The sequence below is a fragment of the Eriocheir sinensis genome, chromosome 38, assembly GCF_024679095.1.
Source record: "Eriocheir sinensis breed Jianghai 21 chromosome 38, ASM2467909v1, whole genome shotgun sequence".
Classification (NCBI taxonomy): Eukaryota; Metazoa; Arthropoda; class Malacostraca; order Decapoda; family Varunidae; genus Eriocheir; species Eriocheir sinensis.
Genome location: NC_066546.1, coordinates 7,211,506 through 7,235,038, shown reverse-complemented (window position 1 = coordinate 7,235,038; position 23,533 = coordinate 7,211,506). Strand labels below are relative to the sequence as shown.

The following is a 23,533-nucleotide window of genomic DNA, read 5'->3' as shown; positions in this document are numbered from 1 at the left end:
GTCACAAGAAGTTATTAACGAAAAACGATATGACACGGTCTTTGAAACCCAAAGGAGATGATTATGAGGTTATGTGGTTACAGGTGGAGGAATCTAGTTTTTTAAGGGTTTCAAGACCACATGGCTCCTCTTGTGTCATCCCGAAGCACGTTCACTATATACCGTCTGATCCACGTACGGTGAGAACACGTCAGGGAAGTAGCTCCTCCCCCTAGGTGGCAGAGGAAGGGCATGGCTGCTCTGCATGGTGCTGATGATTGGTGGACAGTTGATGCGATGGAGGTTGGGCAAAATCTGGCTTCAGGTATGGTTAGGTAGGAAGGAGGATAGCGGGCTGGGCTTCTTTTCAGATGCATTCTCACCCTTAGGCTAAATGGAGTACAGTAACGATATAAAGCATCGCTTCTGGGGGGGTGTAGTTCCTCATAAGAGGGTCGCCTGATACTCACTCCAAGAAAGGGGATCGGGCGAGGACGTGGAGACCGGCAAGGGGATTGGTGAGGTCCGGGTTGTGCTTCATGGTCCAGATGATCTCTTGCATCCAGGTGGTGCCGCACTTCGGGTACGTATCCACCACCACATCGCTGGGGCGGAACTGACGGGGGAACGAGGCCGGATTATCGACGGAAGGAAGTGTTATGGTATAGGGCATTATAGGCTTAAGACAGAGAGAGGAAAGACTATTGTAGATCTACAAATGGACAGATAAGTAGATAGATAAGTAGATGGAGAGAATCACTAAAGGCTGAAAGCACACAGACAGACGTTCATTTCCTCCACAGCATCCAGGAAGCAGCTCATCGTAGGGCGTTAGCACAGGCAATGGGAGAAGCCAAGTGTAGGGGGAGGCTGGCAGGAAGGAGAAATGTGGTGAAAGAAAACAATGAATCAGGAATGAGAGAGGAATCGGAAGGATTGGAAAGCTCACGATGAGCTCAAGTAGAGACGAAGAATGAGACCAACTTCAGGCGTAAAACGAGAACGGTGAAACAGACGAAAGAAGGGGAGATGGGAAGTGCGGTTAGGGTTAGAACACACACACACACACACAGACACGGTACCTCAAACTTGAAGTACTTGTCGGCGAAGCGCAGATATGGTTTCGGGAAGAGCCAGCGTCCGGGAGTGAGGCGAACCAGCCCGTCGGTGTAGCCGTGGAAGTCCTTCATCTGCTTCGCCAGCTCCTTCCCCTCCAGCACCTCCACCTCGTGACCAGTAGCGAGCTTCATGGTTCAGGGTCTGTGGGAGCGAGGCCAAAAGAATATCTATCATCATCAGCAGCAGCCTGTATCAGTCCACTAAGATATCTGGGTCGATATTCTCATACGCTTCCGCCCAAAAAGATCAATCGGGTACTCATGAGTGTTTTTTAGGTTCATGGCACAGAAGGGTCAAACTACCACCAGGGTCATGAAACTACCTCTGGAAATGATCAAAACTCCTACGAAAGCCTTGTCAAATATGTGAGCTTGGGCGACGAATGGTTTGAACCCTGCCTCCTCTCAAGCCTTTTGTCCTGTGCCTCCAGTCTCCGTTCAAAAAGTAGTGTCTCGCTATTGTAAAGGTTCAGTAACGAATAGTAGCCCGGCGAATCACCCCGGATACATATTTCTGAAGTGTAAGAATGATTTGCACTTCCCTGAGACGCTCAGCCTTGGGTGACGTGCGGCACGTATCTCACAAACTAACCACTAAACCGCTTCTAATAATTAGCTGTGCCTTTCCCGGCACATATACGCAGTAGACAACCGATATCTATCCAGTGCAACCTTACTAACCGGCGGACTTTTTTGTTTTTTGTTTTTTTCTTGTTTTGTCCTTGAGCTGTATACTACTACAGCTCAGGAATATGCACCCTCGATACTCTCGCCTGAGTGGCACCGGGGTGGCCCTTATCACCTCCGTAATCAACCATCGCCACCACTCTGCTGCCACTTACTGAGGGTCGTTGGGCGAGACCTCTGATCATGGGAGGGAGACAGGCAGTACTTCATCCTGCCCTGTGTCATTGTAGGGGGAGGAGAACGTTTTATCAGACTATGTTTGGAGGGCAACATAGTACTTCACACTGCTGGCTTATGTCATTGTGGTTGGGGAGCACTTTTTTCAGATCTTTATTCACCATAGACTGGTTGCACTTATCATGACCCTTCTAGATCAGTGTGGCAGGCAAGCCTGTTCATCACGTCAAGGCGGGAGAACTGTACCCTTCCCTCAGGGCCTCCCTACCTCTTCCGCAACGACCCGCGTCCACAGGTCATGCAGACTGTCGATTCGCTAAGTACAATCGCTCTCTCCGTGAAGGCTGGGGAGACTGATAAATTTCCTTGTTGATCAGTGGAAGGGTTGATGCCCCTGTAATACTGATGCCCCTGTCACCCTTTGTCCCGGGAGTAGGGGCTTCACATTTGCCTGAGGCTCAAAGGGCAACGACCAGTGGAAGGGTGGTGTGAGCTGAGGCAACGCGTAGCTAAGAATACGCTCCTAATCTTAATTAACGTTGTATACACTAACGTTTTACTGCCGTTTGCGTTGTTTTAAGATCAACTAAATTTGCAATTAAGAAAAGTCGCAATAAGTGGCGTTAAAGATTCGCATCCATTATTCAGCGTTAAAAGTTACATTCACTATTGAGGGAACAGTATTCTCAGACGCTTTCGGCTCTCGCAACAAATATTCCCAAAACCCAAAAAGGAGATGAGTCGAGTTTCATTGGTGTTTTTCACATTCATGGTCCTGAAGCTTTGTTAGGCTGTCACTAGGCTCGTGCAACTACTCATGGAAATAGTAACACAACCTCTACGAGAAAGCCTTACTAACTGTGGGTGTGTAAGCCCCGAAATGTTTAAGAATACAGGCCATGGTGTGCTTAGCATGTGTCAGACGAGCACGAGGGAGCCTCTAAATACGGGCCATGGCGAACTTAAAGTACTTCCATTTGAAACTGGCCGGTGGTGTGTTGGCCGCTGCGGGGTCAGCCGGGCCCTGCACCTTGCCACACACCCTCAACGCTCAAATACAACGATGTCAAGTGTCGTGGTATTTATACAAAATCTTTGTTATTATCATTAAAACGAAACAATCTTAACACTGTATGTCCTTATTACATTATCCAATTATTTAACTGAATTCATATAAAGGTAGTAAATATCTGACATAACATAGGAAACCAGATGTGTTGAGTGTGTGGCAGAGTGCGGGGCGGGGATGACCCCCCAGCGGCAAACATACCACATGCCATTTTCAAATGGAAATACTATAGCATGTGTCAGATGAGCATGAGGGAGCCTCCAAATCCATGCCTATCAAAATTATCAGCCTTAGATCTTATCACCGATGAGGAACCAACCTGTGCACGCGACGCCGCCAGCGAGAAGACTGAACTTGTAAGTTGCAATTGAACTTACTGAAGGGCAAAGTCACTTTAATCAAGTCATACACAGCTTTGTGGGAGGAGACACGGCAGAGGCGTGGCTTATGCGTGACGTTGCATGCTTGGTGTAAAATTAAAGAATGTAGAAACTGGAATTTAGAGAAAACGAAGAAAGGCGGATTAATCTAAGACCGCCGTTTGTAGGTATTGGGATTAGTCACGCATAGCACAATGAAAAGGCATATTTTTTCGTCTGTGACTTGCCTGAACGCGCTATGAAAGAAGGCGAGCGTGCACATCCAAGTGCACACATGGCCGCAACTTTAAGCTACGATCACACTAGTCAACGTGTAGCAGTCACCGCTCAAATTTCGTGTTCCTTCCCCTGAGTGATAATAAGAAAATGGGGCGTTGCAGCACTCTTATGTTCATTTTTACTTTGTGTCAATGTTTTCGTTCGTGCTCCTGTCTCGCTGTTTCCTGTGCGTCTAATTGTTTATCTCTTGTTACTTGTTTATCTTCTACTGTCCGTCCATGTCCTCTTGTCGTCCATTCGTACACATTGTTATACACATACACCAACACTTAAATGTTACCCACACTTCACAACATTCACACAAACGCATACCCACACAAACACCTTTTCATAGTGTCTTGTCCGTGTCAATGACCTTTGTGATTTTTGTCCAATAAAGTAACCGTGGCGGATATGACTTTCTCTATCCGTGAACCGATTAGCACTTAGAACACTCGCTACCACCAACAAACGAAACGCTTGGAGTCCAACCTTAAACAGCTGTCCATCCAATTCTATCTTTGGACGAGTGGTTAGACGAGTCCAACCTTGCCGTTGGAGATGTTTAGGTTTCTGCCTTTCCAACGGCGTCAAGACGAAAAGAAGAGGAACAACAGCAACAACAGCTTTCTTGGGTCAAACCTTCTCCAGGAGATCGTAAATAACTTTTTTTCCACTCCATCACGGCGAGAACAGTTGAAGTTATGGCGCGTAAGGAGAGGAAATGTTTACACCGCAACGGTAGTCAAACGAATGTCTGCTTATTGCCACTATATACATTCTATAATATATTATTCCTATTTCAAGATATTTTTATACTAATAAATGCTTCATCTCTTATGACTGAATAAGCTGTATACTTTCTTTTCAAATATGTCATAAATATGAATACTGTATAACATAGATCTTCAGTTTTCTTCCCTAGGATGAGATCCAAGGGAAGGAGTACAACGCTACTGGGCGAGGTATCTTTCCTCCAACCCTACGCTTGGATTCCAAACGAAATCCTCCAACCTTGGACGAAATTCAAGCGAATCGTTGGAATCCAACCATTTCGTTGACTAGTGTAACCGAAGCTTTAGTCACCCGTGAACTGGCGGGTATTTAGTATCAAGTAATGTCATCCCGCTGCTCCGCCCCAAACCACCCCTACGCATACCGGTCGCAGTTTTGAAGGCAGATTGACGACTTGTAAATGACTTTGCTGAAGGGTATATGAGTACGCGAGTCCGCGGGGGCCAGGATTTGTGGCTTTGGTGTTTGCGCCCTTCTGTCCCTTCCCCTCCCTACACTGTCTGTCTCTTTATACATGTATTTACAGTCAGTATATTTGCATCTTTCGCTTCTCGTGCACCAAATTCTCTTCCCGTCTATAAATGCGTCTACCTTTCCATTTGTTTTACCTCAAGTACATTCCTTCTCAGTTTGTTCCACTCCCCCGTGAGGCATTTCCTGCTTATTTCGTCCCTGTATTTGAATTTATCGAACTTTTACCCGTCACAACGTGTTCTCACATTAGTTTTTAATATAATCACTTCATTTAAACCGCCCTTGTTAATCCCCTTTATCCATTTAAACACCTCAATCTACGTCTACGTCTTGAAGCGCCCAATTTAATATGATCTGGTCCAAAATGTTTATCTACTGTTTGGTAACTTATTTTATTGCAATTATTATGATTATTATTATTATTATTATTATTATTATTATTATTATCATTATTATTATTATTGTTGTTGTTGTTGTTGTTGTTGTTGTTGTTGTTGTTGTTGTTGTTGCTACTACTACTACTACTACTACTACTACAATATAAGTTTTGGTTGTCGGATTGTCTGAGTCACGGTGAAATGAATCTTGCAATTCACGTTGAGCCGCCCGCCGTGGTGTGAACTGAAGGTCAAGTGGCACGTGACATAGGCTACCCGGCCCGCCACTGCTTGCCTTACCGTGTGGTGTAATCCTTGCTGTGTCGGTGCTGCAAGGAGTGCTGAGGCACAGTTAAGCCGTAAAGGATTCTCTGCAAAGGTCATCGTCCCTCCCCGCCGCAGCACATGCCGCGTTTCAAGGTGGAGCACAGCCGCAGCCCTACACTAAGGGTGGGCAGGTACCGGTACCAGTACCGGCACTAACGGTACCAGCTAAATGGTACGGTACCGGTACCGGATTGCTCGGATTTAATTATTGGATAATTCTTCATGTCCGATTCTTTTTTATTAGGTTGCTAATATGTATTGTTATTGTTACTAGACTATGATCAAGTACATCCATAATAACTACGTATACATGCTATTTTTTATCGAAAAAATAAATATTCACTTCATTCAGAGAGAGAGAGAGAGAGAGAGAGAGAGAGAGAGAGAGAGAGAGAGAGAGAGAGAGAGAGTGTACAACAGAAGAAACATCCTAATTGAGGGCAGAAATAAATGATAGGAAAAATTTCACTGTGTGTGTGTGTGTGTGTGTGTGTGAGACACACACACACACACACACACTGGACTTTTTTCTCATTTATTTTTGCCCTCAATTAGGATGTTTCTTCTGCTGCAATGCGGCGCACTCGCAGCCAGCGTGCACACGAGCCACTATCGGTTGCCACCACCCTGCCACCCGCCGCTTTCCCTCTGTCTTGACACTGACCTATATGAAATGTCATAATGATGTATACTGTATGACCCTCACCCATAACTTGTGTTCAGGATATAATGGATAAGCTCTTAAATGCTTTCAGAATTAATGTTTCATTTCGTTTCACAGTTTTGCATATTAATTGATTCTGGTGCGGATTAATTAGTGAGTGTGGCAGTTTTATTTATCAGGAAGTAGAAAGTGGAAATGTTATGTAACCACACAGACTGCTGAATTACGTCAATAAATTACATATAATGTTACTTTATATTCTTCATGTTCACCCTTACTTTCCGAATCTGGTGCCCCTATTAGGAAAAGGGTGCAAAGGGGTTGCTTGCATCGTTTACACTTATAACCAGCCCTGGTTGGAGCCTGTATAGTTACACCCGTGCGCTGTTGCATGGGGCTTGTACTTGTGAGAAGCTGGAGCATAGAAGGGTAAAAAGGTAAAGTTGGGAGCATCTCAGAAGCTGCGCGTGGCGGCGGTGCTCATCTCCGCCCCGTTTTCCCTTTGAACCTGCTGTGGGAGAGAACCGATTAACCCGATACTGGGCCCGCATAACATCCAGCAGGATACCAGTTTGCCTTCCTCAGGTTTGCCCAGGTACCCATTTATCGACCGTCCCGAAAGGAATGATGAACAGCTGAGTGGGATGCGCGCCGACTGCCCAGGCGGGGATTCGAACCCAGGTCCGCAGATTCGTATTTAGAGACGCTAACCACTGCACCGCTGAGGAAGGGCTCTCCTCTCATTTCCTCTCTTTATTGTCGTAATTTTGTTTGTGTCAAGATAGAAGGATGGTGCTATACAGGCTCCCTACCCGTCTTGGTGCCGGCAGTAGGGACGCCCCGGTCCATTCATCAGACAAGGGCGTTTACTTAGTCGCCGTTAGTGGGAGTGACGCTCGCCTTCAGAATCAGTATCAAGGAATTTACCCGAGCTGCCGATCCACATGACTTAGGAAAGATAATACACAATTTTACGAGTTAGCCTTTGAAAGTTCCGATGCCTTGAGCTACTTCTGCTGAGAGAAAACGTAAAAGTAAGGGGACACTGCAGGAAAACTCCCCTGTTGAACGGGGTGCCGCTGTTTAACCTTTTATCGGTTGAAGATAATAATTCGACTGCTTGAAATGCCTCTCTTAAAAGTTTCTGCGGTTTTCATACTGTTTTCACTGTTTTGTGATCCTAGTGATGCAGTTTGACACGACCTCAGCTCACCCCGCATGATGCAACACCGGCACGCGTTTTTTTTTTTTTTTTTTTTTTGTGTGTGTGTTGTCCCTTTTTTTTTTGTGTGTGTGTGTTGTCCCTTTTTTTTGTGTGTGTGTTGTCCCTTTTTTTTGTGTGTGTGTTGTCCCTTTTTGTGTGTGTGTGTGTTGTCCCTTTTTGTGTGTGTGTTGTCCCTTTTTTTTGTGTGTGTGTGTGTGTTGTCCCTTTTTTTTGTGTGTGTGTGTTGTCCCTTTTTTTGTGTGTGTGTTGTCCCTTATTTTGTGTGTGTGTTGTCCCTTTTTGTGTGTGTGTGTTGTCCCTTTTTTTTTTGTGTGTGTTGTCCCTTTTTTTTGTGTGTGTGTGTTGTCCCTTTTTTTTTGTGTTTGTTGTCCATTTTTTTTTGTGTGTGTGTTGTCCCTTTTTTGTGTGTGTGTGTTGTCCCTTTTTTTTGTGTGTGTGTTGTCCCTTTTTTGTGTGTGTGTGTGTTGTCCCTTTTTGTGTGTGTGTGTTGTCCCTTTTTTTTGTGTGTGTGTGTTGTCCCTTTTTTTTGTGTGTGTGTGTTGTCCCTTTTTTTTGTGTGTGTGTGTTGTCCCTTTTTTTTGTGTGTGTGTGTTGTCCCTTTTTTTTGTGTGTGTGTTGTCCCTTTTTTTGTGTGTGTGTGTTGTCCCTTTTTTGTGTGTGTGTGTGTTGTCCCTTTTTTTTGTGTGTGTGTGTTGTCCCTTTTTTTGTGTGTGTGTTGTCCCTTTTTGTGTGTGTGTTGTCCCTTTTTATGTGTGTGTGTTGTCCCTTTTTGTGTGTGTGTTGTCCCTTTTTTGTGTGTGTGTTGTCCCTTTTTTTTGTGTGTGTGTTGTCCCTTTTTTTTGTGTGTGTGTTGTCCCTTTTTTTGTGTGTGTGTTGTCCCTTTTTGTGTGTGTGTTGTCCCTTTTTGTGTGTGTGTGTTGTCCCTTTTTGTGTGTGTGTGTGTGTTGTCCCTTTTTTGTGTGTGTGTTGTCCCTTTTTTTTGTGTGTGTGTTGTCCCTTTTTTTTGTGTGTGTGTTGTCCCTTTTGTTGTGTGTGTGTGTTGTCCATTTTTTGTGTGGGTGTGTGTTGTCACTTTTTTGTGTGTGTGTGTTGTCCATTTTTGTGTGTGTGTGTTGTCCCTTTTTGTGTGTGTGTGTTGTCCCTTTTTGTGTGTGTGTGTGTGTGTTGTCCCTTTTTGTGTGTGTGTGTGCGTTGTCCCTTTTTGTGTGTGTGTGTGTGTGTGTTGTCCCTTTTTGTGTGTGTGTGTGTGTGTGTTGTCCTTTTTTTGTGTGTGTGTGTGTTGTCCCTTTTTTTTGTGTGTGTGTTGTCCCTTTTTGTGTGTGTGTGTGTTGTCCCTTTTTTTGTGTGTGTGTGTTGTCCCTTTTTTGTGTGTGTGTGTTGTCCCTTTTTTTTGTGTGTGTGTTGTCCCTTTTTTTTTGTGTGTGTTGTCCCTTTTTGTGTGTGTGTGTGTTGTCCCTTTTTGTGTGTGTGTGTGTTGTCCCTTTTTTTGTGTGTGTGTGTTGTACATTTTTTGTGTGTGTGTTGTCCCTTTTTTTTTGTTTGTGTTTGTGTTGTCCCTTTTTGTGTGTGTGTGTTGTCTTTTTTTGTGTGTGTGTGTTGTCCCTTTTTTGTGTGTGTGTGTGTGTTGTCCCTTTTTGTGTGTGTTGTGACTTTTTTTTGTGTGTGTGTGTTGTCCCTTTTTTTTGTGTGTGTGTGTTGTCCCTTTTTTGTGTGTGTGTTGTCCCTTTTTTTGTGTGTGTGTGTTGTCCCTTTTTGTGTGTGTGTGTTGTCCCTTTTTTTTGTGTGTGTGTGTGTGTTGTCCCTTTTTTTTGTGTGTGTGTTGTCCCTTTTTTTTGTGTGTGTGTTGTCCCTTTTTTTGTGTGTGTGTGTTGTCCCTTTTTTTTTGTGTGTGTGTGTTGTCCCTTTTTTTTTGTGTGTGTGTTGTCCCTTTTTTTGTGTGTGTGTGTTGTCCCTTTTTTTGTGTGTGTGTGTTGTCCCTTTTGTGTGTGTGTGTGTGTGTGTGTGTGTTGTCCCTTTTTTTTGTGTGTGTGTTGTCCCTTTTTTTTGTGTGTGTGTGTTGTCCCTTTTTTTTGTGTGTGTGTTGTCCCTTTTTGTGTGTGTGTGTGTGTTGTCCCTTTTTTGTGTGTGTGTGTTGTCCCTTTTTGTGTGTGTGTGTGTTGTCCCTTTTTTTTGTGTGTGTGTGTTGTCCCTTTTTTTTGTGTGTGTGTTGTCCCTTTTTTTTGTGTGTGTGTTTTGTCCCTTTTTTGTGTTTGTGTGTTTTTTGCCTTTTTTTTTTTGTGTGTGTGTGTGTTGTCCCTTTTTTTTTGTGTGTGTTGTCCCTTTTTGTGTGTGTGTGTGTTGTCCCTTTTTTTTTTGTGTGTGTGTGTTGTCCCTTTTTTTTGTGTGTGTGTGTTGTCCCTTTTTTTGTGTGTGTGTTGTCCCTTTTTTTGTGTGTGTGTTGTCCCTTTTTTTTGTGTGTGTGTGTGTTGTCCCTTTTTTTTGTGTGTGTGTTGTCCCTTTTTTTTGTGTGTGTGTGTGTTGTCCCTTTTTTTGTGTGTGTGTGTTGTCCCTTTTTTTGTGTGTGTGTGTGTTGCCCCTTTTTTGTGTGTATGTGTGTGTTTTCCCTTTTTGTGTGTGTGTGTTGTCCCTTTTTTTTGTGTGTGTGTGTTGTCCCTTTTTTTTGTGTGTGTGTTGTCCCTTTTTTTTGTGTGTGTGTTGTCCCTTTTTTTGTGTGTGTGTGTGTTGTCCCTTTTTTTGTGTGTGTGTGTTGTCCCATTTTTTTTGTGTGTGTGTGTTGTCCCTTTTTTTTTGTGTGTGTGTTGTCCCTTTTTGTGTGTGTGTGTGTGTTGTCCCTTTTTTGTGTGTGTGTGTGTGTGTGTTGTCCCTTTTTTTTGTGTGTGTGTGTTGTCCCTTTTTTTGTGTGTGTGTGTGTGTTGTCCCTTTTTTTTGTGTGTGTGTGTTGTCCCTTTTTTTGTGTGTGTGTTGTCCCTTTTTTTTGTGTGTGTGTTGTCCCTTTTTTGTGTGTGTGTGTTGTCCCTTTTTGTGTGTGTGTGTGTGTTGTCCCTTTTTTTTGTGTGTGTGTTGTCCCTTTTTGTGTGTGTGTGTGTGTGGTGACTTTGTGTGTGTGTGTGTGTTTTCCCTTTTTTTTGTGTGTGTGTTGTCCCATTTTTTGTGTGTGTGTGTTGTCAATTTTGTGTGTGTGTGTTGTCCCTTTTTGTGTGTGTGTGTTGTCCCTTTTTTTTTGTGTGTGTGTGTTGTCCCTTTTTGTGTGTGTGTGTTGTCCCTTTTTTTGTGTGTGTGTGTTGTCCCTTTTTTTGTGTGTGTGTTGTCCCTTTTTGTGTGTGTGTGTGTGTTGTCCCTTTTGTGTGTGTGTGTGTGTTGTCCCTTTTTTTGTGTGTGTGTGTTGTCCCTTTTTGTGTGTGTGTGTGTGTGTGTGTGTGTGTGTGTGTTGTCCCTTTTTTTGTGTGTGTGTGTTGTCCCTTTTTTTGTGTGTGTGTTGTCCCTTTTTTTGTGTGTGTGTGTTGTCCCTTTTTTTTTGTGTGTGTGTGTTGTCCCTTTTTTTGTGTGTGTGTGTTGTCCCTTTTTTTTGTGTGTGTGTTGTCCCTTTTTTTTTTTTTTTGTGTGTGTGTGTGTGTGTGTGTGTGTGTTGTCCCTTTTTTTGTGTGTGTGTGTTGTCCCTTTTTTTGTGTGTGTGTTGTCCCTTTTTTGTGTGTGTGTGTGTTGTCCCTTTTTGTGTGTGTGTGTTGTCCCTTTTTGTGTGTGTGTTGTCCCTTTTTTTGTGTGTGTGTGTGTTGTCCCTTTTTTGTGTGTGTGTGTTGTCCCTTTTTTTTGTGTGTGTGTTGTCCATTTTTTTGTGTGTGTTGTCCCTTTTTATGTGTGTGTTGTCCCTTTTTTTTGTGTGTGTGTTGTCCCTTTTTTTTTGTGTGTGTGTTGTCCCTTTTTTTTTGTGTGTGTGTGTTGTCCCTTTTTGTGTGTGTGTGTGTGTGTGTGTGTGTGTGTTGTCCCTTTTTTTTTGTGTGTGTGTTGTCCCTTTTTTGTGTGTGTGTGTTGTCCCTTTTTTTGTGTGTGTGTGTGTTGTCCCTTTTTTTTTGTGTGTGTGTGTTGTCCCTTTTTTGTGTGTGTGTGTTGTCCCTTTTTGTGTGTGTGTTGTCCCTTTTTTTTGTGTGTGTGTGTTGTCCCTTTTTGTGTATGTGTTGTCCCTTTTTGTGTGTGTGTGTCCCTTTTGTGTGTGTGTGTCCCTTTTGTGTGTGTGTGTGTGTGTTGTCCCTTTTTGTGTGTGTGTGTGTTGTCCCTTTTTGTGTGTGTGTGTGTGTTGTCCCTTTTTTGTGTGTGTGTGTGTGTGTTGTCCCTTTTTGTGTGTGTGTGTTGTCCCTTTTTTTTGTGTTTGTGTGTTGTATATTTTTTGTGTGTGTTTTGTCGCTTTTTGTGTGTGTGTGTTGTCCCTTTGTGTGTGTGTGTGTGTGTTTTGTCCCTTTTTGTGTGTGTGTGTGTGTTGTCCCTTTTTGTGTGTGTGTGTGTGTGTTGTCCCTTTTTGTGTGTGTGTGTGTGTGTGTGTGTTGTCCCTTTTTGTGTGTGTGTGTGTTGTCCCTTTTGTGTGTGTGTGTTGTCCCTTTTTTGTGTGTGTGTTGTCCCTTTTTTGTGTGTGTGTTGTCCCTTTTTGTGTGTGTGTGTGTTGTCCCTTTGTGTGTGTGTGTTGTCCCTTTTTGTGTGTGTGTGTTGTCCCTTTTGTGTGTGTGTGTTGTCTCTTTTTTTGTGTGTGTGTTGTCCCTTTTTGTGTGTGTGTGTTGTCCCTTTTTGTGTGTGTGTGTGTGTTGTCCCTTTTTGTGTGTGTGTGTTGTCCCTTTTTTTGTGTGTGTGTGTTGTCCCTTTTGTTGTGTGTGTGTGTGTTGTCCCTTTTTTTTGTGTGTGTGTGTTGTCCCTTTTTTGTGTGTGTGTGTGTTGTCCCTTTTTGTGTGTGTGTGTGTGTTGTCCCTTTTTTGTGTGTGTGTGTTGTCCCTTTTTGTGTGTGTTGTCCCTTTTTGTGTGTGTGTGTTGTCCCTTTTGTGTGTGTGTGTGTGTTGTCCCTTTTTGTGTGTGTGTGTTGTGCCTTTTTTTTGTTGTGTGTGTTTTCACTTTTTGTGTGTGTGTGTTGTCCCTTTTTGTGTGTGTGTGTGTTGTCCCTTTTGTGTGTGTGTGTGTGTGTTGTCCCTTTTGTGTGTGTGTGTGTTGTCCTTTTTGTGTGTGTGTTGTCCCTTTTTTGTGTGTGTGTGTTGTCCTTTTTTGTGTGTGTGTTGTCCCTTTTTGTGTGTGTGTGTGTTGTCCTTTTTTGTGTGTGTGTGTTGTCCCTTTTTTGTGTGTGTGTGTTGTCCCTTTTGTGTGTGTGTGTGTTGTCCTTTTTGTGTGTGTGTGTGTGTGTTGTCCCTTTTTTGTGTGTGTGTGTTGTCCCTTTTGTGTGTGTGTGTTGTCCCTTTTTTGTGTGTGTGTGTTGTCCTTTTTGTGTGTGTGTGTTGTCCCTTTTTTTGTGTGTGTGTGTTGTCACTTTTTGTGTGTGTGTGTTGTCCTTTTGTGTGTGTGTGTGTTGTCCCTTTTTGTGTGTGTGTGTGTCCCTTTTTGTGTGTGTGTGTGTCCCTTTGTGTGTGTGTGTGTTGTCCCTTTTTGTGTGTGTGTGTTGTCCCTTTTTGTGTGTGTGTGTGTTGTCCCTTTGTGTGTGTGTTTGTGTGTGTGTGTGTGTTTTCCCTTTTTTTGTGTGTGTTTGTGGTCCCTTTTTGTGTGTGTGTGTTGTCCCTTTTTGTTTGTGTGTGTGTTGTCCCTTTTTGTGTGTGTGTGTTGTCCCTTTTGTGTGTGTGTGTTGTCCCTTTTTTGTGTGTGTGTTGTCCCTTTTTGTGTGTGTGTGTGTGTGTTGTCCCTTTTTTTTGTGTTTGTGTTGTCCCTTTTTTGTGTGTGTGTTGTCCTTTTTTTGTGTGTGTGTGTCCTTTTTTGTGTGTGTGTTGTCCCTTTTTGTGTGTGTGTGTGTTGTCCCTTTTTTTGTGTGTGTGTGTGTTGTCCCTTTTTTTGTGTGTGTGTTGTCCCTTTTTTTGTGTGTGTGTGTGTGTTGTCCTTTTTTTGTGTGTGTGTGTGTGTGTGTGTGTGTGTGTGTTGTCCCTTTTTTTGTGTGTGTGTGTTGTCCCTTTTTGTGTGTGTGTTGTGTCCCTTTTGTTTGTGGGTGTGTGGGGGTTGTCCCTTTATTGTGTGTGTGTGTGTTGTCCCTTTTTGTGTGTGTGTTGTCCCTTTTTTTTTGTGTGTGTGTGTGTTGTCCCTTTTTTTTTGTGTGTGTGTTGTCCCTTTTTTTTGTGTGTGTGTGTTGTCCCTTTTTGTGTGTTTTTGTGTTGTCCGTTTTTGTGTGTTTTTGTTGTCCCTTTTTGTGTGTGTGTGTGTGTTGTCCCTTTTTGTGTGTGTGTGTGTTGTCCCTTTTTTTGTGTGTGTGTGTGTTGTCCCTTTTTGTTGTGTGTGTTGTCCCTTTTTTTGTGTGTGTTGTCCCTTTTTTTGTGTGTGTGTGTTGTCCCTTTTTGTGTGTGTGTGTGTTGTCCCTTTTTTTTTTGTGTGTGTGTGTCCCTTTTTGTGTGTGTGTGTGTTGTCCCTTTGTGTGTGTGTGTGTGTGTTGTCCCTTTTTGTGTGTGTGTGTTGTCCTTTTTGTGTGTGTGTTGTCCCTTTTTTGTGTGTGTGTGTGTTGTCCCTTTTTGTGTGTGTGTGTTGTCCTTTTTGTGTGTGTGTGTGTCCCTTGTGTGTGTGTGTGTTGTCCTTTTTTGTGTGTGTGTGTTGTCCTTTTTTTTGTGTGTGTGTTGTCCCTTTTTTGTGTGTGTGTGTGTTGTCCCTTTTTTTGTGTGTGTGTGTTGTCCCATTTTGTGTGTGTGTGTGTTGTCCCTTTTTGTGTGTGTGTGTTGTCCTTTTTGTGTGTGTGTGTTGTCCTTTTTTGTGTGTGTGTGTGTCCTTTTTGTGTGTGTGTGTGGTTGACCTTTTTTTGTTGGGGTGTGTGTTGTCCCTTTTTTTGTGTTTGTTGTCCCTTTTTTTTGTGTGTGTTGTCCCTTTTTGTGTGTGTGTGTTGTCCCTTTTTTTTGTGTGTGTGTTGTCCCTTTTTTTTGTGTGTGTGTTGTCACTTTTTTTGTTGTGGTGTTGTCCCTGTTTTTTTGTGTGTGTTGTGCCTTTTTTGTGTTTGGGTTTGTGTGTTGTGCCTTTTTTTGTGTGTGTGTTGTCCCTGTTTTTTTTTTGTGTGTGTGTGTGTGTTGTCCCTTTTTTTGTGTGTGTGTTGTCCCTTTTTGTGTGTGTGTGTGTGTGTTGTCCTTTTTTTGTGTGTGTGTGTGTTGTCCCTTTTTGTGTGTGTGTGTTGTCCCTTTTTGTGTGTGTGTGTGTTGTCCCTTTTTGTGTGTGTGTGTTGTCCCTTTTTTGTGTGTGTGTTGTCCCTTTTTTTGTGTGTGTGTGTTGTCCCTTTTGTTGTGTGTGTGTGTGTTGTCCCTTTTTTTTGTGTGTGTGTGTTGTCCCTTTTTTGTGTGTGTGTGTTGTCCCTTTTTGTGTGTGTGTGTTGTCCCTTTTTTGTGTGTGTGTTGTCCTTTTTGTGTGTGTGTGTCCCTTTTTTGTGTGTGTGTTGTCCCTTTTTGTGTGTGTGTTGTCCCTTTTTTTGTGTGTGTGTGTGTTGTCCCTTTTTGTGTGTGTGTGTTGTCCCTTTTTTTGTGTGTGTGTGTTGTCCCTTTTTTTTGTGTGTGTGTTGTCCCTTTTTTTTGTGTGTGTGTGTGGTCTTTTTGTTTGTGTGTGTTGGGGTGTGTTGTCCCTTTTTTTTGTGTGTGTGTGTTGTCCCTTTTTTGTGTGTGTGTGTGTTGTCCCTTTTTTTGTGTGTGTGTTGTCCCTTTTTTGTGTGTGTGTTGTCCCTTTTTGTGTGTGTGTGTTGTCCCTTTTTTTTTTGTGTGTGTGTGTTGTCCCTTTTTTTGTGTGTGTGTTGTCTCTTTTTTTGTGTGTGTGTTGTCCCTTTTTGTGTGTGTGTTTTGTCCATTTTTTTGTGTGTGTGTTGTCACTTTTTTTTGTGTGTGTTTTGTCCCTTTTTTTTTTGTGTGTGTTGTCCCTTTTTGTGTGTGTGTGTGTGTGTGTGTGTGTGTGTGTGTGTGTGTGTGTGTGTGTGTGTTGTCCCTTTTTTTTGTGTGTGTGTTGTCCCTTTTTTTTGTGTGTGTGTGTTGTCCCTTTTTTTTTGTGTGTGTGTGTGTGTGTTGTCCCTTTTTTTGTGTGTGTGTTGTCCCTTTTTGTGTGTGTGTTTGTTGTCCTTTTTTTTGTGTTTGTTGTCCCTTTTTTTTGTGTGTGTTGTCCCTTTTTGTGTGTGTGTGTTGTCCCTTTTTTTTTGTGTGTGTGTTGTCCCTTTTTTGTGTGTGTGTGTGTTGTCCCTTTTTTGTGTGTGTGTTGTCCTTTTTTGTGTGTGTGTGTTGTCCCTTTTGTGTGTGTGTGTTGTCACTTTTTTTTGTGTGTGTGGTCCCTTTTTGTGTGTGTGTGGTGTGCCTTTTTGTGTGTGTGTGTGTTGTCCCTTTTTGTGTGTGTGTGTTGTCCCTTTTTTGTGTGTGTGTTGTCCCTTTTTTTGTGTGTGTGTGTTGTCCCTTTTGTTGTGTGTGTTGTCCTTTTTGTGTGTGTGTGTGTTGTCCTTTTTGTGTGTGTGTGTGTGTTGTCCCTTTTTATGTGTGTGTGTGTTGTCCATTTTTATGTGTGTGTGTGTGTGTGTTGTCCCTTTTTATGTGTGTGTGTTGTCCCATTTTGTGTGTGTGTGTTGTCCCTTTTTATGTGTGTGTGTTGTCTCTTTTTATGTGTGTGTGTGTGTGTGTGTGTTGTCCCTTTTTATGTGTGTGTGTGTGTGTGTGTTGTCCCTTTTTGTGTGTGTATGTCCCGTAATTGCTATTCTACGCAGGACCTAAATATAGACCTGTGTGCGTGTGTGTGTGTGTGTGTGTGTGTGTGTCAAAATTAACAATACCTTACAGTTTATCGGTGAGCAACATGTGTCTGAGAGAGAAAACAAAAGAAAGAAAAAAAAAAGGAAAAAAAAGAGGAGAAAAGAAAGAAAGACAAAGATAAAAGAGAAAAGGAAAGAAGTAAAACATGAAAGAAAGATCGAAAGACAGAAAGAGAGAAAAGAGAGGAGAGAACATGTTAAGAGCGGAAAGCCTCTCTTCGTTAGGACTTAGGATTTGTTGCGCAAGGAAGGGATCATTTTTGTTGCCCGACGTTGAACACCTTCTAATTTACCAATGACCTTTGCATGGTGGGGAGACCAAAACTGTATTGCATATTCCAAGTGGGGTCTAACTAAACTATTGTAGAGCGGAAGTATTACATCTTTATTCTTGAATAAAAAGTTTCTTTTAATGAAGCCCAACATTCTGTTCGCTTTATTTGCTGCATCTATGCATTGCTGTGAGAATTTGAGGTTTGAAGCGATTTTGACACCCAGGTCCGTGACGCATTGAACGCTTTTGAGTTTAACGCCGCGCATATCGTCAGTGAGAACCGAGTTACCAATCTTTGTGTCGTCTGCAGATTTACTAAAGCGATTTTTTTGTCCAACATCCACATCGTTGATGTAAATAATGAAGAGCACTGGGCCAAGAACCGAGCCCTGAGGGACGCCACTAGTGACCGGCGCCCACTCTGAGTTAAATCCTTCGATCACCACTCTTTAATTGTCTGTTGCTCAACCAATTCGCGATCCATTGGTGTACTTGACCGTCAACACCTATTTGCTGTAATTTATAAAGTAATTTATGATGTGGGACTTTATCAAACGCTTTCTGGAAATCAGGATAGACTATGTCCAATTATTTGGTTACGTCATAAACTGAGAAGAGGTCGTTAAAAAAGGTCAATAGGTTTGATAGGCAGGATCTTTTGTTACGGAAGCCATGTTGTAAATCCCCAATTAATGAGTGGCTTTCAAGGTAACTCATAATTTTGTCTCTAATTATGTTCTCGAGTAGCTTACTTACAAATTAAGTTATACTAATGGGCCTGTGATTACCTGGTATTTTTTGTCTCCTTTCTTAAAAATCGGTGTCACGTTAGCCTTTTTCCAATTAGAAGGGACGATGCTTGTCGCAAGGACACCAGCGTGCATTATTATTATTTTTTTCTTTCCCTCGCCACAAGTATGACCTTGATTTTTCCCCCCACACATGTTGAAAATTGCCTGGATGTTCGTTCTTTGTTTCTTTAAGCAGTATAGGATATACTTTGTCGGGTCCGGGACTTTTATTTGTTTTAAGGGATTGGAGAGCGGTAGTTATTACAAAGTGTAATGTTTTCGGACGTGCTTTATTCTTTCTTTAGCCTGTAAAGCAATTTTCTCTCCTTAATCGAGTGTTTAATTTCGCTATTAAACCAAAGTGGGGTTTTATTAGTGTTACTTCGCTTCTCGCACAATGGGACAAATGTGTTCTGTTGAGTGAGTAAATGATCTTTAAAGTTTAGCCAGGCTTCCTCTACGTTGCCGTTATCTGATAGTTGTACTTCTGTTAGTTTTTGTCGGATTTCTGCGAAATTTGCTCTTTTGAAACTGGGCACCTTTACTTTATTTCAATTACTGTTGTTTGAGCTCTAATATCAACGCGCACTAATCTATGATCGCAAGAACCAAGGTGTTCTCCTACCGTGACATTACTAACTAGGTTATCTTGGGTCGCTATAACAAGGTCTGGTATGTTATTTTGTCGAGTTGGTTCAGAAACCATTTGGCTTAGGTAATTTTTTCTAAACATTCGATCATTCTATGTGATTCGCCTTCTGTACCTGTCAGTGTCACCCAGCCGATATGGGGGAGGTTAAAGTCTCCTAATACCAGTGAATCGCTGTTATTATGTGATTGCCTTAAAACGCTGTACATTTCAACATCTTCTTCGAGTGATTGCCCCGGAGGCCTGTAGGTGACAGATATATTTAGATTGACTTTTGCAATGTTTACTCGCACGCACAAGTGTTCAACGTTACTGTCTCTTGGTGTTCTGTCATTGGGTTGCAAATAGCTTTTGACGTAAAGGGCGACGCCACCACCTCTACGGGTAACACGATCTTTGTTGAAGAGTCTTTAGCCATGTATGTTGTATTCTGAACTTAAATCAATATTTGTGATGTTTTGGTTGAATAAATATTTCGGAGAGAGAGAGAGAGGAGGAGGAGGAGGAAGAGGAGCAAGATGTTTATATAATATAGTTCAATTTTCTGCTCCTAGATGGCGGAGGAACGCGGCGAGCGGCGGGCAGGCAGTGCAGCAGACGATACCATGTCAGTGCCTAAATTACATAAGTGGAGGGAGGTTATAAAGTTTTCCCGCTCCGGTGTTTATTTTACGTTGACTTCGCCACGACGATGATTTTACGGCACTCTCCGCACCCTTTAAGTAAGTGCCAAAGAAGTGGAGGGTTGAATGGCTGTGTGTTGCTGCCAGTTTTCCATTTGTGTTGCTAAATATATATGTGGGATTTTTTGTGTGTTGCATAATGTTTCTGTTCTGTCCTGACCCATTATGATGCAACCGTATTTTGACACTCATTTTTTTCCTTATATATATATATATATATATATATATATATATATATATATATATATATATATATATATATATATATATATATATATATATATATGTGTGTGTGTGTGTGTGTGTGTGTGTGTGTGTGATTATAATAGTCTACCAAGTTTTATTTCTTATGATTTTGTATATTATCTTATTTAGTTTTATTTTACGTCAGATTATTATTTATTTTCACACCCGCGTGTATTATTTTTTTTTCTTTCCCTCGCCACAAGTATGACAATTTCTTAAGACCTCGAAATTCCCCCACACATGTTCAAAATTGTCTGGATGTTCGGTAATTTCTAACACACACACACACACGCGGAAAAATATCAAATCGTGTATGTGTGTGTGTGTGTGTTAATGAAAAAGCGCACATACGATCCATACTCTTTGTTTATTTTTTTATTTACTCATTTACAGACTATCGTGTACATGTCACCTGCCGTTTATCTTTTCTCCCTTTCCTTCCAAAATTTCGCTTTACCCGTTTTCTTGTTTGTAGTTTTTTATTATTATTATTATTATTATTTTTTTTTTTTAGTCTTCAGCGCCACGGTTCCTTAAGCTTTCGATCCTGTCTGTTCAGCTTCACCTCGCCCGTACCTTTCCCTTGCATCTTACCTTTCCTATCCTTCTATTTCTTCCTCCTTTTCCTCCTTATTTTCCCTTCTCGTACCCTTCCTTTTACTCCCTTTACGCCTCCTCTCCTTTCCTTTCCCTCTCGTATCTTAGTTGTCATTTATCTCGTATTATTTTGTTTTCCTCCATTCCTTTACTATTTATTTTCCTCCTCCTTAATCTTCACCTCTAGCTTTTATCTTATCTTTCATCTCCTTTATTTTTCCTCCCTTTCTTTACTTTCCCTTATTGTATTTTAACTTTCCTTTCCGTCATCTTTTCCTCCTTTCCCATCTTATTTTCCCCTCTTGTATCTACCTTCTGTACTTTTAATTTACCTTTCTTTCATTTTTTCCTCTTTTTCCTTTTTATTTTCACAGTGGACATTTTTTTATTATTTTCTTTTATTTTAGCTTTTCCTTCATTCTTTTTTTTCTGTTGACCTTTACCTCTCCTTGTTATTTCACCTTTTCTCTACTTCCGTTTTCCTCCTTTTCCTTCTCATTTTCCAAGGGCCTCTTCTCTTTCTTTATCTCGTTTTAGTTTAGTGTTTTCCTCCATTTCCTCTTCTTTTTCTGTTCCTCCTCCATTTCTTTTTGATTTCCTCCATGTTTCTTATTCTTTTCCGTCCATGTTTTTTTTTATCCTGTTTCTTTTAATGTTCAATGCATCACTATTTTATCCCCCCTTTCGCCTTCCTTTATCTTGTTTTCTTTTTTTTTTATCAATTTCCTGTTCCTCTGTCTTCCCTGTAGCTCCTCGTCTTGTTCCTTCAATTTTCTTATAATTTTCTCTCTTTTCTTCCCTTTATCATATACACTTTCCAAGCTTTCTTTTGCCTGTTCCTCTTATTTTCTTTTTGTTTCCCCTTCCATTTCATTTATCGTTTCTCCTGCTCCTCCTTCTGCATCATTAACTCTCTCTCTCTCTCTCTCTCTCTCTCTCTCTCTCTCTCTCTCTCTCTCTCTCTCTCTCTCTCTCTCTCCATGATTTTTCCCTCCTATTCTTTCCTTTAGCTCTTTCTTTCCTTCTTCCACTTTTCATTCCATTCCCCTTCATTCTTATTCTGTTTCTTCTTCTTATCCAAACATTTATTTTGCGTCACGTTCCATTAGGTTGTCTTCTGTGTTCCTTTAGCCTCTCTCTCTCTCTCTCTCTCTCTCTCTCTCTCTCTCTCTCTCTCTCTCTCTCTCTCTCTCTCTCTCTCTCTATACTCCTTTTCGTCTTTCCTTCCATCCCTTTATCTTCCCGTGTCCCTAATTCTTTATCTTTCCCTATCTTCCTTTTTTTTTCTTTTTTTGTTCATGGGAGTTTCTTGTTCGTTCTTTGATCATTCATTTCTTATTTAACTTTACTTATCACTCTTTTTACCATATCATCCTTTTCCTCTTTTGTTACTTTGCACTTTCCTGTTTCTTTATATATTCCAAGCGTTCGTTTAGCTGTAATAGTTATGATGATTTTTAAAGTTTTCCCTCCACTTCCCTTTATCATTTCGCCCTGCCTTACTTCACATCCGTCTCTTTGGGTCGTATTTTAAACATTTGGCACCCAAGTACATATTTGACAAGGCTTTCGTAGGAGTTTGGGGCATTTCAGGGCTAGTTTATGACCCTTCTGATAGTCTTACCCTTCTTCTGCACCATGAACCTAAATACCACTCATAAGAACCTGATTGATCTCCCTTTGGCCCTTGAAATAGTTGATGTGAGTGGAGGAGGCGTCTAAGAATACCAACCTTTAACTCTTCCCTTCCTCCTCCTCCCCTCACCTTGTCCTTCCCTCCTCTTCCCTTCACTCCCCTTACATGTTTCCATTTTTCCTCCCTGTATCTTTACCTCCACTCCCTCTACAGCCCCTCTCCCTCCTCTTTTCTTTTTCCTTTCCTCCATTTCCCATGCTACCCCTCCCCTTCCCTTTTCCTCCCTTCCTGTAAACTTCTTTCCTCTCTCCTCATACCGTTCTCTTTCTTCACCTCATGTATCTTTCCCTCCACTCCCCTCACCTTCCCCTCTCCTCCCCTCTTGTATTCTTCCCTTCACTCCCCTTTCTACCCCGCCCCTTCCCACCCATCTTATACCCTTCTCTCTACTCCCTTTACCTTGTTCTTCCCGCCCATAGTTTATTTTTCCCTCCACACCCTCATTCCCCTTCCTCCACCCCTGTATTCTTCCCTTCACCCTCATTACACCCCTGTACCGGTTCCTCGCTTCCCCCTCTTGTATCCTTCCCTCCACTCCTATTCCTCCCCCTTCCCCCCTCTTTCCTCTCCCCTTCCCTCGTCCTGTTGTCCCTCGAGGTCTGCCTCTCATCCTCTTGGCCTTTCCGTTCCGTCATGCACAGTCATCGATGCGTAAAATTACAAAATCATCAGTTGCGGAAGTTTTTGCTGAGAGAGAGAGAGAGAGAGAGAGAGAGAGAGAGAGAGAGAGAGAGAGAGAGGCAGCAGGTTTCTTTTATTATCTTTAGTGTAAGCAATCCCCATTAGTCTGTTGGTAAAAAATGCTTGTATATTAGGGAAGGTAAGGTTGGGTGCTTACGCTGTAGCTGCGCGTGGCTGCGGTGCTCATCTCCGTACCGTATTGTTGCCCGAAATTGATAAGGCGTGCTCGACGGTGTAAATTGGTTGAGGTATATTGTTTTAACTTTTATTTAGCGACGTATCTGAATGTTTATACTTCATCAGTGCTTTACTTCTTAATACTTTCTTTTGTGGATAGTTTTTTCGGTACATAATAGATAAAAAAAATAAAAACCTTACCGTATCGCCATTGTTTGTTTGTTTATATTTAAGTTATGCATCGTGACTTATTTCCGGTTTGATTTAGTGCAACAGTTTTAGGTCTTTGTCTGTTAATTGATATATTCGTTGACACAGAGAGAGAGAGAGAGAGAGAGAGAGAGAGAGAGAGAGAGAGAGAGAGAGAGAGCGCATATTTGATCCTAAATATAGAGGCGACATCAATCATATCTAGAATCTGCGTTAAGGATAAACTAAACAGCTAAACAAGGAACTTCACTTTTCTCCGCTGCTCTGCGTTCGTGTGAAGGTGTAAGCATAGGTATGGAGGGCGAATTTTTGCATCGTCACGAACACACCAGAAAGTCATGATGGAGTGCTGGTGTTTGTGGCTTACGAAACTCCGGTGATTATTGAAGGCAAAGCAGAAAAAAAACTTGTTTCACTTGTTTTTACTGTATTTCTTTGCTCTTTATCTTGTCCCTCTCCTGTTCCTTTATCTCTCTCTCTATTCCTTCTCGATACTGTTATTAAAGCAAAAGGCAGAAAAAACTTGTTTCACTTGTTTTTACTGTATTTCTTTGCTCTTTATCTTGTCCCTCTCCTGTTCCTTTATCTCTCTCTCTATTCCTTCTCGATACTGTTATTAAAGCAAAAGGCAGAAAAAACTTGTTACACTTTTTTACATATATTCCTTTGCTTTCGATCTTCTCCCTCTCCTGTTCCTTTATCGTTGTCTTCGTTTCTTCTTTAGGCTAACAGAACGAGGCTTAAAGTAATACATATTCGTAAAGATACTGTTAAATAAAGTGAAGAATATAATAGAAAAATCAAGGAAACCATTTACTTATATTATCTTACGTCTCCTTCCTGCTTTTCCTTATCATCTTTTATCTTTCACATCACTTCCTCTCGAGACTCTCACGGCTCGAGACTTAAAATAATAAATAAAGAGATACCGATAAAATGAAGAACATAGGGAAGTATACAGAGAAAAGAGAATATCCTAATGATCCTTTTGAGTGTATGAGAAACTTTGTATATAGAAGACAGCAGTGTTGTCATTAGTTCCTCTGCCTGGAGTTAAGTCACTTGTTCCAGTCGAAAGGACC

At 41.8% G+C, this 23,533-nt stretch overlaps 3 protein-coding genes across 6 annotated transcripts in view; 1 reads left to right on the top strand and 2 right to left on the bottom strand.

The window, feature by feature from the left end:
• Window positions 1-1,239, bottom strand: part of LOC127008619 (sulfotransferase 1A1-like) — a 52,039-nt gene extending 50,800 nt beyond the window's left edge. For all 4 annotated transcript variants that reach the window (XM_050880852.1, XM_050880851.1, XM_050880850.1 and 1 more), the window contains exons 1-2: window positions 1,062-1,239; window positions 450-595 (exon numbers count right to left, since the gene is read on the bottom strand). In XM_050880852.1, coding sequence (XP_050736809.1) covers window positions 450-595; window positions 1,062-1,229 — 314 coding nt within the window. In that variant the 5' untranslated portion in view covers window positions 1,230-1,239. The remainder of the gene's footprint in view (window positions 1-449; window positions 596-1,061) is intronic.
• The window catches only part of LOC127008618 (sulfotransferase 1B1-like), an 80,182-nt gene extending 78,254 nt beyond the window's left edge, over window positions 1-1,928 (bottom strand). Inside the window, exon 1 of the mRNA XM_050880845.1 lies at window positions 1,900-1,928. The gene's annotated coding sequence lies outside the window, so the exon portion shown is untranslated. The remainder of the gene's footprint in view (window positions 1-1,899) is intronic.
• A 16,851-nt stretch (window positions 1,929-18,779) lies between these two features.
• Window positions 18,780-23,533, top strand: part of LOC127008616 (phospholipid-transporting ATPase ABCA3-like) — a 66,056-nt gene continuing 61,302 nt past the window's right edge. The window contains exon 1 of the mRNA XM_050880836.1: window positions 18,780-18,883. The gene's annotated coding sequence lies outside the window, so the exon portion shown is untranslated. The remainder of the gene's footprint in view (window positions 18,884-23,533) is intronic.